Genomic DNA, 15083 nt, shown 5'->3' on the forward strand with positions numbered 1-15083 from the left:
GAAGTTTAAAGAAAGTTTGGACGGCTTCCTAAAGAAAAAGCCCATAAGACCATTATTATATGTCTGCTGAATTAGCTTTGTCCTCTTCTTATTGCCCTAATCAGTGTAAAGCTCTAGCACTCCAAACATTGCTAAGGTGAATCTATGTTTCCTTCCATCTAGAGACACAGATTAGGGCTAAGGGCTTAAAACGGAACCTGAAAGTGCTGCTAATCCACCTTTTTCATGCACCACAAGCCTACGTTGGCCTTAAAGGCACTCTGGGAAGTGTCACCTGTGTAGAGGGGCAGAGAGTCTATTTTGCAGGCTGTTCCCACCATATGTGTGATGTGTATATGATGTTAACTGTGTCAGCTGCACAGGCTCTGCCATGCCTGAAAGTAGATGATATGTTGACCGCCTCGGGCTGCATATTGATCAAAACTTACATTATTTGCAACAAGATCTCTATTAGAAGGCAGATCTTTAAGTTTACCCTACCCTTGGTAGTGACATGTAAAGGGCAATTTTTTAAAACACTGACTTCTACAGGCTGTATTAGATCTGGAAATTCGGTGCCGAGCCATATCTGGCTACCAGCTCTGAATTTCCAAGTCATTAGCAGTCGAAGTTATCAGAATACTTAACCAGGTAGGAGCATCTCCTAGCCCAGTTAAATAATGTTGAATATCTACCCCTATATTGCTAGGAAAAGGGAAGAGTATAATGTTGACTCTGGAGCTACGACTGCAAACAAAAAGAAAAGTAACATTGTCTTGTATAATTTTTATTTTCAAGGAACAGAAGAAAATACCTAAAGCTTCAACTATTTGTCCAAGTGGAGAAGAGATTTCACAGGTGTCAGAACTGCCAGCATCAACCAAAGAGGGTAGTGTAATACCAGAAGGAGATTTTCATTCTGAATTCTTAGCAGAAGAAACACCTTCTGGGGATGAATATGAATGCATATCCCCAGATGACATCTCTTTGCCACCGCTTGCTGAGACTCCTGAATCTACCTTTCTGCAGTCTGAAACTGAGCAGGAGGAACATTGCTGTTATAGTTCCCACAGTTTGCATGTGAGCTCTTATAGTTTACAAATGCAGATAAATACTGGCAGCAAAAGAGTGACTGATGAGTCTGAACTCTTAACACCTGCTGCTTGTGCTGACAGTTCAAATCACAGAAGGGAAAAGACATCCAGTTATTTTGAGAGATTTTATTCCCCTACTCTTGGATCCTATCCAAAACTTAGAGTTGATTCCCCTTTTGCTCACTGTCTATCCGCAGTGCCTGAACCCAGCACTGCTTCAAAATCCCAAACTGATACATTAAAAATAAAGCCTGCTTATAGCATGACAAGCAAAGTGCATGAGACGCATCTGCAAACCCATTCTGTGCATAAAAGCATGGTTGAAACACAGGAACAATTGCATGATAATAACCTTAACTGTACTAAAACTAATGACAAGCTGCATACTTCCCCTGATGCATTCTCGGGTCTCATGTTTCAATCAGACCCTACCGGGAGCTGTCAGAGACAGATGGGCACACAAGAGGAGATTAAAAGCACATCAGAAAAGAGCAGCATGGGTAGCCTGCCAGGGCAGACACCCAACTTCTCCAAGATCCTATCAAATGTCACTGTAAAGGAAGGCTCTCCAGTGACTTTGGAAGTAGAAGTAACAGGATTTCCAGAGCCTACACTGACCTGGTGGGTAGCATACAATGAGGAGAAGTAAATGAACAGATGTAAATAGCTCCCCTTGTAACTGTGATGCATTTCAGGTGATTTGTTAGTAGAGACCAACGATGCCAAAGTTCAGTCCTCCAGAGTCAGAAACAGGTCAAATTTTAGAGCTGTACCAAATAGTGTATTTTACTATTCAGCCGAATAGGAATAATGAAAATTATGATCTGTCCAAATACGAATACTGAATACAAATAATTGGCATTGAGATTTAACATAACAAATAATAAAAGAAGCATTCTGAAATCAGATATCAAGTGTTTATTTCAGTAGGATTTAGCATGGTAGAGCCCCAGATTATTCATATTTGAATTTAAATCACTATTTGGTTGAATTTGAATAATGTATTTGCGACACTAATTGGGGCCAAATCATGAGACAGTAAGCATGTAAATCTTTCTTTTGCATGCAAATCTATTTCATGCATATTAATTGAGGACATCTTGAAAATCTGATCTGTTTTCAGCATATGAGGACCGAACAAGTGTATCCTGGCAACAAACATTAAGGGGCCCTTTTACTAAAGCTTAGCATGAGCTAATGAACGTTAGTGCGCACTAAATGCCGCACATCCTATTTTATACCTATGGTCTCCATGGTGCTTAGCGCATGCAAATGTCCGTTAGAATGCGCTAAGCTTTAGTAAAGAAAAAACCCACTGTCATTTCTTTTTTTTCTCTTTTTTAAAACACACTCACAAACCACATGGTGGCAGGTGTTAGTATTAAGCATCACATTCCACATGAACCTTTATATCAGCAGTTTAAGAAATATCTAAGATACAGATTCAATGAATTATTTTCCACCACTCTTCCACATTGCTCTCTTCTTTCCCTCTACCTTCAGTACACTTACCAGCTGGCTCCAGTTTGCCCAACAGGATAATCCATTACTGGGTTTACTCCACATGTAGTTTTGCTTTTCTTATGGAACGCAAAAAGAAAATTAGACCTACAAATATCTACATGCAATGGGATAAAACTAGGACAGGATTAACCTCACAGGCAAATATGGAATCAGTTGGTAACACTAACTCTCAGCTAAGAGCTATTAAGTCAGTACTTCCGAAACTTACTCATCATGACCCCATGTTAACAATTAAATATATACAGGAGTAGCTGTGTTAATCTAATGTAACAAAAATGATATAAGCAGATATTACCTTATAGACTAACCAATTTATTCTAGTATTCTATAAGTTGTGCTCATCACTAGGCGACACACCCATGCTCCTACTCATTAATGCCCCATTGCAGTTGTGTGCTATGCAATATAGGTGCACTATTTATAGAATAGTGTCTAGCACATACCCGCTTAAATGTCATTTACAGGCATAGGTGCATCTAGTCTATAAATTAGTGTGCGTACATGCCACCTAAAACCCCTAATAGAATTGCCCTTAAAACTAGGGAAAAGAAGTTAGAAGCTTAGCACTGATTTTCAGAATTAAGCTAATAAATTAGTTAGATTTATTATTTATAATCTGCCATTATCGAGAGCGGAAAATAAACAAAAACATACATAATCATAAATGCAAACACCAACAATAAAAAACAAATCTTCACAAAAACTAGAACTGCAGGTACATTAAGCCAAAACAGTGGCTGTCAGTCCAGTCAAGACAATCTGTGTCAGACCTAATAAATGCCGTTTTAACAAACAATTAAAAGCTGTCAGGTTTCTCACACCAAATCGCCAATGGCAATGCATTCCACTCCAGAGGACCAGCAACAGTGAAAATATTCTCTTTTTGTGCTTTCAAGACAGAAAGTACAAAAGTCCAGTACCACTAGTCTACAAATAGCTACAAATGCAGTGAGAAAGATGGAACATATTGCTGCAGTCCATAACTCAGATATAAAGAAGATTTCTGGTACAATCTTGACAAATGAATGGAAAGTCTAAATTTATAAGCATACTAGGTTACATTCAGATGGCAGCATCCAGCTCTTTTCTAAATGCTGACTGTGGTTGGCTAAATCAGTCCTAAATCAGGCCATGTTTGTGCCCCGGCACTGAATATCTGAGGCTAAATAATGCTGTGCTGGCCACTGGTGCTTAAGAACATAGGAACATAAGAATAGCCATACTGGATCAGACCAATGGTCCATCTAGCCCAGTATCCTGTTTCCAACATTGGCCAATCCAGGTCACAAGTACCTGGCAGAAACCCAAATAGTTGCAATTCCATGCTACCAATCCCAGGGCAAGCAGTGGCTTCCCCCATGTCAATCTCAATAAAACACTATGGACTTTTCCTCCAGGAACTTGTCTAAACCTTTTATTAAAACCAGATATGCTAACCGCTGTTACCACATCCTTCACTCAACTAGTTAAGTGAAAAAATATTTCCTCCTATTTTAAGTATTTCCACGTAACCTCATTGAGTGTCCCCTAGCCTTTGTACTTTTTGAAAGAGTAAAAAAAAAAAAAATCGATTCACTTCTACTCATTCTACACCACTCAGGATTTTGTAGACCTCAAATTATATCTCCCCTCAGCTGTCTCTTTTCCAGAGCTGAAGAGCCCTAACCTCTTTAGCCTTTCCTTATATGAGAGGAGTTCCATCCCCTTTATCATTCTGGTCGCTCTTCTTTGAACATTTTCTAATTCCGCTATATCTTTTTTGAGATACGACGACCAGAACTGAATGCAATACTCAAGGTGAGGTCACTCCATGGAGTGATACAGAGGCATTATCGTATTCTCTGTCTCATTTACAATCCCTTTCCTAATAATTCCTAGCATCCTGTTTGCAGAAGATTTCAGCGTATTGTCTACACCACCACCTAAACGTCTGTCTTGGGTGCTGGCTCCCAATGTGGACCCTAGCATCAGGTAGCTATGATTCTGATTGCTCTTTCCAATGTGCATCACTTTGCATTTGTCCACATTAAATTTCATCTGCCATTTGGATGCCCAGTCTTCCAATATCCTAAGGTCTTCCTGCAATTTTTCATAGTCTGCATGTGTTAACAACCGTGAATAATTTTGTGTCATCTGCAAATTTAATCATCTCACTAATTGTTCCGATTTCCAGCTCATTTATAAATGTGTTAAATAAAACCGGTCCAACTACTGATTCCTGCAGAACTCCACTATTCACCCTCTTCCACTGAGAGAAATGAATTGGTGAGACGAGACTTTCCTTGGCTGAAATCATGCTCTGTCCCATTAAACCATGTTTATTTGTGTGTTCTGTAATTTTATTCTTTATAATAGTTTCCATTATTTTACCCGGCACTGATGTCAGGCTTACTGGTCTGTAATTTCCCAGATCATGCCTGGAACCCTTTTTTAAAATTGGCATCACATTGGTCACCTTCCAATCTTCAGGTACTACAGACAATTTTAACAACAGGTTACAGATTACTAACAGCAGATCAGCAATTTCATGTTTCAGTTTTTTCAGCACCCTTGGATATATGCCATCCAGTACAGGCATACATTTAATTTGTCAATTTAGCTCAGTATGTCTTCCAGGTTCATGAGATTTCTTACACTTCCTATGCATCCTCACCCTTGAAAAGCATTTCTGGTACAGGTATGCAGGCCCTGGTTGAAATCAGCCAGGACCAACGTAAAAAAATAAAAACTTCTTTCCCTGAGCCCCCCCTCACTGCACTTCTAACCATCACCCTCCCCCTGGAACAGTTCCCCAACCCCTCCCCATTCCAGACGGGGCACCCCCAGAATTACCTGTATCCCTGGTAGTCCAAATAAATGAGGGTGATGTGGGCAGGAGCAAAGCCCGCTCCTGCCCCTTGCAGCTGTTTTAAGAAAATGGTTGCCATGATACCTTGTGACAGCTTGCAGTTGTTGTGTTTTGAGGGACTTGAAGGAGAATGGGGAATTAAAAAAAAAGAGTTATGCAGGTCTGAACTGATATTCAGTGCCAGGACACACATCACTAAATCAGCTGTTAGGACAGCTCTTGAGCTAAATATTGCCAGCCCCCGCATAACCGCTGGCTCTTCTCCAGTGTTGCCCCAGACCTGCCCACTTTCAACATGGGCGGTCAGAGACGATATTCAGCTGCATCGCTCAGTTTAGTGCCGCTGATTATCAGGGGTTAGGCAGCTCACCATGATTTAAGCATGCATTACTGACAGCAACAGTTATCAGTAATGCATTACTGATAATAAAAAAAAAAATTTTAATGTGAGTAAAATATACACGAGTTTCTCTGTTGCCTTCCACCATCCATTTTGGCATGTAACATCGACAGCCCTGTTTATTAAGGTGCATTAGTGTTTTTAACGCGCCAACAATTAACACTCTGGATTAGCGCTTGTTATGATGTATTATTGTAAGCCACATTGAGTCTGCAAATAGGTTGAAAAATGTGGGATACAAATGCAACAAATAAATAAACACGCTCACTAAACACGTAGGTGCCTATAGGGATACTGTAGACGTGTACATGGTTAACGCGCATTAAAGATGCTAACGCGCTTGTAATGCTGCTTAGTAAACAGTGCCCTGAGTTTTCTCCATCCTTGCCAACCCTCTTCTACTCCTTCAAGATACCTTACTCATCCAACAGACAATTATATTAGACACTGCCCCAGTAAGGTCTGACCCTGGCCAAAGAAATCCTTCTGCCCAGTAAAAGCTATTTCTTGGTTCCTTCTCCCAAGTTCCTAACTTTACATGACATGCAAGGTGGTAGTAGACCCTGGATAAGAGCAATCCTCAGTTGCCCTTACCCCACTGGTGCTGTAATTTAAAAAAATGGCCCTAGATAACATAAGCTTTCCTTTGTTCCCAAGTGAATTACAGTATTTTAATAAAGAAGGTAAATGAGCTGGTCTGTTTGTATTTACATGAAGAGCTCATTAGTAATTTATGTTAAAATAATTATTTAATGGTATATATTAATGCTAAAATGTGAGTTAACATGTTAAATGCCAAATTTTGGAGTTAACATGTTCATGCATCTTAGTAAAACAGGCCTCTAATTTTGAGCAAAAAGAGATTAAATTTCAGCTTCCCAGCAGATCTTGCAGGACTGCACTGCAAGTACTTTGTATTCGCAAGCCTGCAACCTTATTTTCAAAAGGAAACTCCTTGTACCTGCTGTTTATTTTGCTCAAGTCTACATGGGAAAGCATACACTGAGATCTGAAAATCAAAATCTTTGCCCATACTTTGACTTCCCTGACCTCCACATCCTCAGTTATTCCCCATTTCCCCACAGGAAATAATCTGTATGTTGTGAAATGGTGTACATACTTTTAACCACACTGAGACTGGGAAATTTTCAAAAGCTAATTTACCCATGTAGAAAGCATTTACCCATGAAGGAAGCAGGATGGTGAAAAGTTGGTTCCACTTGGACGTGGCAAGACCTGGACAACCAGAACAATTCTTTTAGGATCTTCCAAATCCTCACTTCCACTCAACGAATGATGATTCATCATTTTCCTCGAGGCCCTTTTATAGATTGAACTGGGTAACCTGTTCACTCTCACCAGTGTTTATGGATAAGCTGAAATCTTCCATTCCAGTTCCTCATAGTGCACTGAAGGGCCTTTTTATTAAGCTGCGGGAAAAAGGGCCCTGTGCTAGCAGCAGAGGTAGTTTTTCCTATGCTCCAGGGTCCTTTTTCCCACAACCGGTAAAAGCCTCCCCCCCCCCCCCCCCAAAAAAAATGGCCACACGTTGAGATTACTTTTACCATATGGCCATGCAGCAGGGGGCCCTTACCACCAGTATCTGGGCAGCATGCGGCGATGCCCGATTACCGCTGGGTTAGCGTCGCACAAGCCATTTCTGGGGGGTTTCATTTTTACCCAGAAATGGTGCATGCTCATGGTGGGACTTCCACCGGCATCCACGTTGGGCCGGCGGTAGTCCCAAAAGAGCAGTAAGACTGCGTTGGGCTTACCGCCGCTCTGTAAAAGGGCCCCTGACTGCCTCCTCAGCTGTTCTGTTTGTTTAATACCACTGACCATGAAAGACAGACCAAACTGGGATCATCAAACATTACCGATGACCCTCTTATTGCAAGCAGAGCGTAAACTCCCAGTTCCTTTCTTTTCTGAAGGATGGTCTGCTACCACAGCCACGTTATTGCCATCCCAGTCAAATATCCTGAGGGACCTTACCCAGTCTGCAAAATAATCTCTTTTACAGTGTAGTCATGGATGCATAAGATTCTATCCCTGAGAGAATTGTCCCTGGGTTTCCCCAGTGCTCTGTGCACGCTAACTTAACTTCCACTCTAGTTGCTGGCCAGTCGCCTGACTCCAAGACCATTTTGCACCACCACCACCTCATTGCACATGGAACCCCTTTAAATGAGCAAATTGTTGGAACAGAGATGATTTTCCAACTTTTCCTATTTGTTTTGAAGTTGCCTCCCCAATCTAACATTTTCAGGTTGGCCTGTACTGCTCCCATCTCCTCCTTCTGATTTTCAAACTTTTGCTCCAGTTTCTCCACAGTGCTCCCCAGGTCAGAAAACTCTGCTTTCAATTCTTTCAGTCTCACCAATGCCTTCTTATTTATAGCTACTAAGTCTCCAAGCCATAGCACAAAATGCTTCCTGGAAAGGTGTGCCAAGTCTCCAGTTGCTGGCCTGCCACACATGCTTTATGGTTTCTCTCCTCTGGCAAGGCCTGTCTCACAGCATCCATCTTTTTTCTTTGTCACTCTCCATGTGTCTGATTTCCTGAAATGCAAATTCACCAAGTTCAATGCTTTTCTGCTTCACTACCATCAGCCACATATCTTGGGGGGATATGGTAGGAGGCTTTAACAAAGCACAAACTCCACTATTACACCTCTCAAATTATGTTTTTTGAGTACTGCAGCTCCATAAACAAAACACTGAAATCTAGTAAAAAATGTAAGGATGTAAGTACATTTTTTACTAGATTTCCTTTCATGATACCTAATTCTCTGCCACAAATTTCACTCTTCCTCCTAGAATATTTTTGCATTTTTTTAGTGGAACTATCAAGTTCCAGTTAACTGTTCAATTTTTTGTAAGCTAGATAAAATCATATATATATATATATATATGCAACTTTCATACTGCCTTACAATAGGCATATAAGTTGGTTTTCAAAGGGAAGCTCCCTTCAGAGGTTCCCTTTGAAAAGGAGGACCGACAGGACAACACAGAAACTTGTATCTGTGGCAACATTCAAATATTTACACTTACCCACATAAAAACGTATGATTATTGTTCTCTTAACTGGAGAGACTACTTGCCTGTTTTTATTGTTGATTTTTACTTTTATATATATCCAGAATTCAAAAGTACATATGCGCATTTAGTATTTACATTCTCCCCAGCTTCATACCAACATAATTTGTATTTAATCTGAATCAAAGCAGAGTGCTGTAATTTTGTGATTCGTATTATCATTCACAGCATTTGTATACTAAAATAAAAATTTGCAATATTAGGTGATATGCAATTACACTTAGAAAGGGGAACTACATCTTTCTCTATTAATATACAACAATATAATTAATATTAAACTTACAATAAAAACTCTCTTTTAAAATATGTCATGGCATAAGTATTTCCTAATCTCTATATCACCACTGTCTCCAATCAACCTGCAAAAAGGTTTAAATATTTTCAGCAAATTGTAGCTATTTAGTAGTGAAGTCATTTCCTTTTTATCTGTTTCTTTTTACACTCAACTTATTGAAAAGTTATGAATAGAATTGAAGGGGTGGTTACTAACGTGCAATAAGAGAATAATGAATAAAATGGCAAAATAATGTTTCATTTTACTTTAACACATATTAGTTTAAAGTACCTCAAGCTGCATAATGAGATGCAAAACATTCAAATGCACACAAATGTTGCTCATTATTATGCAAATAAAGTAATGCAACTTATGCTGAACTCCGCAAGCTGAATTATTCCATGAAAAATGCCAGCTGAAAGCTGTCACTATTTTTCTTGCCCAAGAGCATTGGGCCATTAATACATGGTTCGATGCTCCTGTGTGCAATCTTAAAAGGGCTGGCGTTGTCAACAAGGTGCTTAGTCTGGGGGGTTCCTCTCCCCTAGCAAAGCCACCCCCAATCTCCATAGACCACACCCCCAAAGATACAGAAGGACCAAGTGCTTAAGCCCTATCCCTATCCACACCCATAGACTTCTCAGGCCTATCTTCAGTAGTCAATGGTGGGTAGCACAACAGAAGTGATCCCCAGTCATTTCTGTCCCTGCTGGCTTCAGGTTTCAAAATAGTGCCTACGACCCCTAGCAATAGTCTTGCCACCCTTGGACCACCAATGACTACTGAATGTAGGCCCTGGGGAGACCAACAAGGGGGTGAGGGTGCCTTTGGTCAGATTGGGGGGTGAGAGGGGAGGAAGAGAGGGGAGCAAGAAAGGAGAGGGGTCTCTCAGACCATATGCCTTGTTGACAGAGTCAGCCTCTTTAAGAAAGGCTCCTCAGGAGCATCAGGCCACAAATAAGCTCCGTATTTTACCAAGCTTAGTAAGTTCCTGTGTTATCATTTCAATGCACACAATGCAATTAAATTTTATATCTCAGGTCATGATACAAAAATGGTAAATATGTCTATTTTTGCATAACAACAGTTGAATACAAATATATCTGAATTTGATTATCATGAAAAAATGTAGGCATGATAGTAATTTATATTACAGTTTAGCAGAACCTTTTTATATAATGAATTGTATGTTCAAGTTTATACTTGGTAAAAGGATTGATAAGATGTTTCCCAATGAGAAACAAGTTCTACCAACTCTGTGTTTTCTGACACTGTGTTAAAGGAATAATGCTTCTGATCAATAAATTTAGTTAACATCAATTTTGGTTGCATTTTTATATTAAAAAAAAACACAACAGCAACAGCAGCAGCATGTTGCAGTTCATGAATTAAAGTCATTTGTAGAAGTTACCTGAAACCAAAAATAAAACTGTTACTAATGAGAACCTGACTTGAAAAACTGACTCTCTGCTTTAGGTACAAGGAGGGCCAGAAACTGACTCCAGATGAGCATATAATGATTTTACAAAAGGCGAAAAAGCATACTTTGTTTATTCAGAAGGTGTGTGAAAAAGATGCTGGTCTCTATGTTGCCTGGGCCAAAAATTCTAGTGGTACTATCTCTTCCAGTGCCATCCTCCATGTGAAAGGTAACAGGTCACCTATCAAAAAAATAGAATGGATAACTCTGCTTGTCATCTATGTTAGTGTATTACTGCTGTATTGGCTACTTATCTAGAATTGCTGGTGCTGACAACAGACAAGAACCTCTTCATATGCTGACATTACGTGAGATCAACTCGGTTCTCCTGTACCTCACATGAACTCAATGTACCAACCAGCTTTTGATTCATGTTTCACATCTTGCCTACTTCATTAATAACACAGCTACCTAACGCTCCTGTTTACTAAGCCGCGCTAGCGGCTGTCACGGCATTAAATGCCGGCAGAGCTCATTCACTTTGAATGGGCTCCGTCGGCATTAGAGCCAGGACAGCCGCTAGCGCAGCTTAGTAAACAGACCCCTAAAATTGTTCTGTCTGTTGTGACTTTAATGTTCCATTAAGAAATGTATCTGGGTATTTCTTACTATATTTTAAAAATGTGTTAACTCCCCCTCCCCCCCCCCTCACATATGTATGAAGTATTTTTCAGGTGCATTTGTCTGTATCAGACCAAGCTTTTTTCCCCCTTCAACTGACTATGTATTATGATTCAAAACATTTTAGTCACATAGGACTAGATTCTATATATATGGCGCCGTAAAAATAAATGCTGAAAAAATACACCTAGGCGAATTCTATAAACTATGCCTAAGGCACTCATTATAGAATACGCCTAGCAGCTGATCACGTGACTAAATTTAGTCACAGGTATTTACGCCAAGTAAAATTTGGTGTAAATGCCAGCAACTAATGTTACAGAAGCCACTCTTTAAGCAAGGAGGAGGCAAAAAAATATCATGACAGCATCAAGACTAACTCCTATATATTCAAAAAGTTCTCTTTGCAAAATAGTTATTGAAATATTGTTGGATTTATCAGATATGTATACTTCAACCCAAGGCTATATTATCTGAGCCAAGCATATATTATAGGGTGAGCATGTAATCTTCATCGATCCTTCAACTACAAATTTTTCATATCTTCCCAGAAAGAAATGTATTGAAAAAGTAGTAAACTTTATTTCTTCTTAATTTTTTTCATTTTGTTGTATATGTAAAATCATAGTAGGAGATGCTTCAAAAGCAACATGAATTCACATTTCACCAATGGCTGTTTCAAGGTCAGTCTCCACATAGATTCTCTTTCCACAGCGAAAGAGAATCTATATGGAGACTGACCTTGAAACAGCCATTGGCAAAATGCGAATTCATGTTGGTTCTGAAGTGTCTCCTACTATGGGGCCCTTTTACTAAGGCGCTGAAAAGTGGCTTGCGCAGGTCCATTTTTCAGAACACCTGGCCAAAAATGGATGTGCGGAAAAATTAAAACCAGCACACGTCCATTTTCAGCATGAGACCTTACTGCCACCCACTGACTTCGTGGTAAGGTCTCACGTGCTAACCGGGTGGTAAGCGTCAGCGCGTGTAAACTGCCGATTACTACTGGGTAAGCGCCACACAGTGAAAATATAAAATATGTTCTACCGTGTTTTGGGCGCGCATCAAAAATGGAATTACCACCCGGGGCATGCGGTAGTTGGGCAATAGCTCCAATTTGAAGTGTGTTGGACGCTCATAGGCACTTATGCACCTTAGTAAAAGGGCCCTTATGATTTTACATATACAAAATGAAAAAAAATTAAGAAGAAATAAAGATAAGTACTTTTTCAATAAATTGTTTTCTGAAATAATATGAAAAATTTGTAGTTGAAGGATTGATGAAGATTACATGCTCACCCTATATATATATATGCTTGGCTCAAATAATATAGTCTAGTGTTGAAGTATGTGTATCTGATAGATCCAACAATATTTCAATCACTGTTTTGCAAAAAGAACTTTTTGAATATATAAGCGACTAATGTTAGGCATGGAGCAGATGTATTCAGTATCAGCCTGCATAGATTATAGACACGCCCATGACCTGCCCATTCCAAGTCCATGGCCACACCCTATTTTTAGTTCCGCATCTTAGAATTTACATGCAGAAAATTACAGAATACGCTTGGCAAGTTCTGTGCATTTAGAGTCAATAATTGCCTGTAAATGGCAATTATCAGTGTTGACTAGCTTGTTAAGATAATTGTGTGTGCAAATCTCTGGTCGCACTATATAGAATCTGGGGGATAATGGGAAAGACTGCAGTAGAATCTACATAAATGCATAAAACATACCTAAAAACACCCCATGAATGGTGGGTTTTTTCCTCCACTTCCTTTTTATAGCAGTCATAAAGAGAATAATTTTATAAAGTTGCATCTAGTTAACATGCATTGTTACATACCTATTTTACAAAGACAAATATGCACTTAGTGAGTTTATAAAATACTAGGATAGGTGCGAGAACTTACACCAAGGCTGGTGTAAAGGATAGTGTGTACTTTCTGCACATAAACATGCAAGTTAAGACATATTATAATCTATCCGGTCAATATTCAGTCCATAGCAATCAGTGTGTAGACTCAGATATTCAATGCCAGGCCATGTCTTGGATTCAGCACTGAATATGCAGGTCTGACAGGCCAAGAGTTTGCTGTCAGAGCTTATGCAGGTCCTGACCAATATTTATTTTATTTTATCACATTTGATATATCGCTGGGGCCTATATATAGGCATAAAACAGTTTACAATTTAAAATGACAGAGGCAGAGTAATAAAGTGGTGTGCAATTGAATATAACAGAGAGGAGGAGGGTGAAGGGAAGTAGGAGAAAGAAGAAGAAAAAGAAGGAATCAAGTGGATTGGGGTAAGTAACAGAGAAGAGGTGGGTTTTCAGGGCCTTCTTGAAGGCAGGGAGAGAGGGTTGGTTTACAATATATAAAGGAGGTCATTCCAAGTTTGAGGCCCAGGTAGCTAAAAGCGGAGTCGCGGGTGGTGGACAGGCAAATTTGAAAGGAGGGGAGGGGGAGGAGATGATTGTCAGCAGAGCGCAGACAGCAAAGGATAGTGTAGGGGAAGAGGAGGAGGCTATTGAGATAGAAGGGGATGGAAGGGAATCTGGATTTGTAAACAAACGTGAGAATCTTGAATTTAATATGGTCAGAAACCAGAAGCCAAAGTTCTAAACAGAGCAGAGAGGTGACATGATCAAACTTGAGGGCATTATGTAGGAGTTTCATGCATAAGACATTTATATGGGTCCCGGCTAAAGTAGTCTCCTTTCCACTCCTGCCTCATCAGCTCCAGCAATAAAAGTAGCAGCACCCCTAGCTGTTGTCCCATGGAACTACCACTAGAGTGACCCAGCAAAGGACAGCAGCATGGTATCAGAGGTATTAGGAAGCACCTTCAACATATTCTATAGCTCAGATGTCCTCACAAATCCTGTGGGGTAAAAACCAGGTATTTTTATATAGTCTTTCCTTTTATTTTATTTTAAGATTGCAAGCTAGGAGCTTTAGACCAAGAGGAGCTATACCACCTCCCAAAGCCACAGGCAGCTCCTTTCCCAGACACTCATGCCACACAAACACAAGGCACCCAAACACAACTCGAGCAAGACCACTCTAAGGCCACAGCAAGATCAAAGGCTGAAACATCTGACAATACACCCTGCATAAAATATTCGCATTGTGGCAACAGAATATGTCAAGGCAACAAGCCTGAGCTGGACACCATCTACAGTACTTTCTCCCTGGAAGGTTGAGCATCTACCAATGGACTCTTGTGCCATATTTCACCCTCTACAACCATGTACTTCCAGTTCTCCTGGAATCAAGGTAGGAGGCATGGGGGGGGGGGGGGGGGTCCAAGTCCTAGAGGAGAGTTCTTCACACTTGGGAGTGTGCCTCTTGTCCTCTTTGTTCCACAACACTCCTGTAAGTGACCCCTATGAAAGAGGGGCTACCTAAAGGACTCTAACTAGCCACACAAAGGGTCTGTGTCCTATACAGAGTCTTATTTCTTTTCTCCCCCCCCCCCCAACTTCACTAGCCCCAGCTGCAACTGGCAACTCTCCCCTAAAGAGGAAAAGTCTAACAGAAGGCCCCCTTTACCAGGGAATCACTACCAAAGGATAAGAACTGAAAAATAAGAGCCACAACTACCTGCCACGCTCCCCCTGTAGTACCTAGTCAGCTACCACCACATTGAAAAATGGGCACTATGCCTGAGTATAGGCACAAGCATTGACAAGGAGAGCACTGTAAAGTGGCTCTATGTCAGCTGAGAGAACTGCCTGTTATTCCTCGGCCTACGCCA

At 40.3% G+C, this 15083-nt stretch overlaps 1 protein-coding gene across 1 annotated transcript in view; it reads left to right on the forward strand.

Moving 5' to 3' along the window:
- Window positions 1-10958, forward strand: part of CCDC141 (coiled-coil domain containing 141) — a 237817-nt gene extending 226859 nt beyond the window's left edge. The window contains exons 23-24 of the mRNA XM_030210847.1: window positions 778-1694; window positions 10697-10958. Of these exons, the coding sequence (XP_030066707.1) occupies window positions 778-1694; window positions 10697-10958 (1179 nt within the window). The remainder of the gene's footprint in view (window positions 1-777; window positions 1695-10696) is intronic.
- The last annotated feature ends 4125 nt before the right edge of the window (window positions 10959-15083 follow it).

Source organism: Microcaecilia unicolor, chromosome 7 (genome assembly GCF_901765095.1).
Source record: "Microcaecilia unicolor chromosome 7, aMicUni1.1, whole genome shotgun sequence".
In the NCBI taxonomy this organism is placed as follows: domain Eukaryota; kingdom Metazoa; phylum Chordata; class Amphibia; order Gymnophiona; family Siphonopidae; genus Microcaecilia; species Microcaecilia unicolor.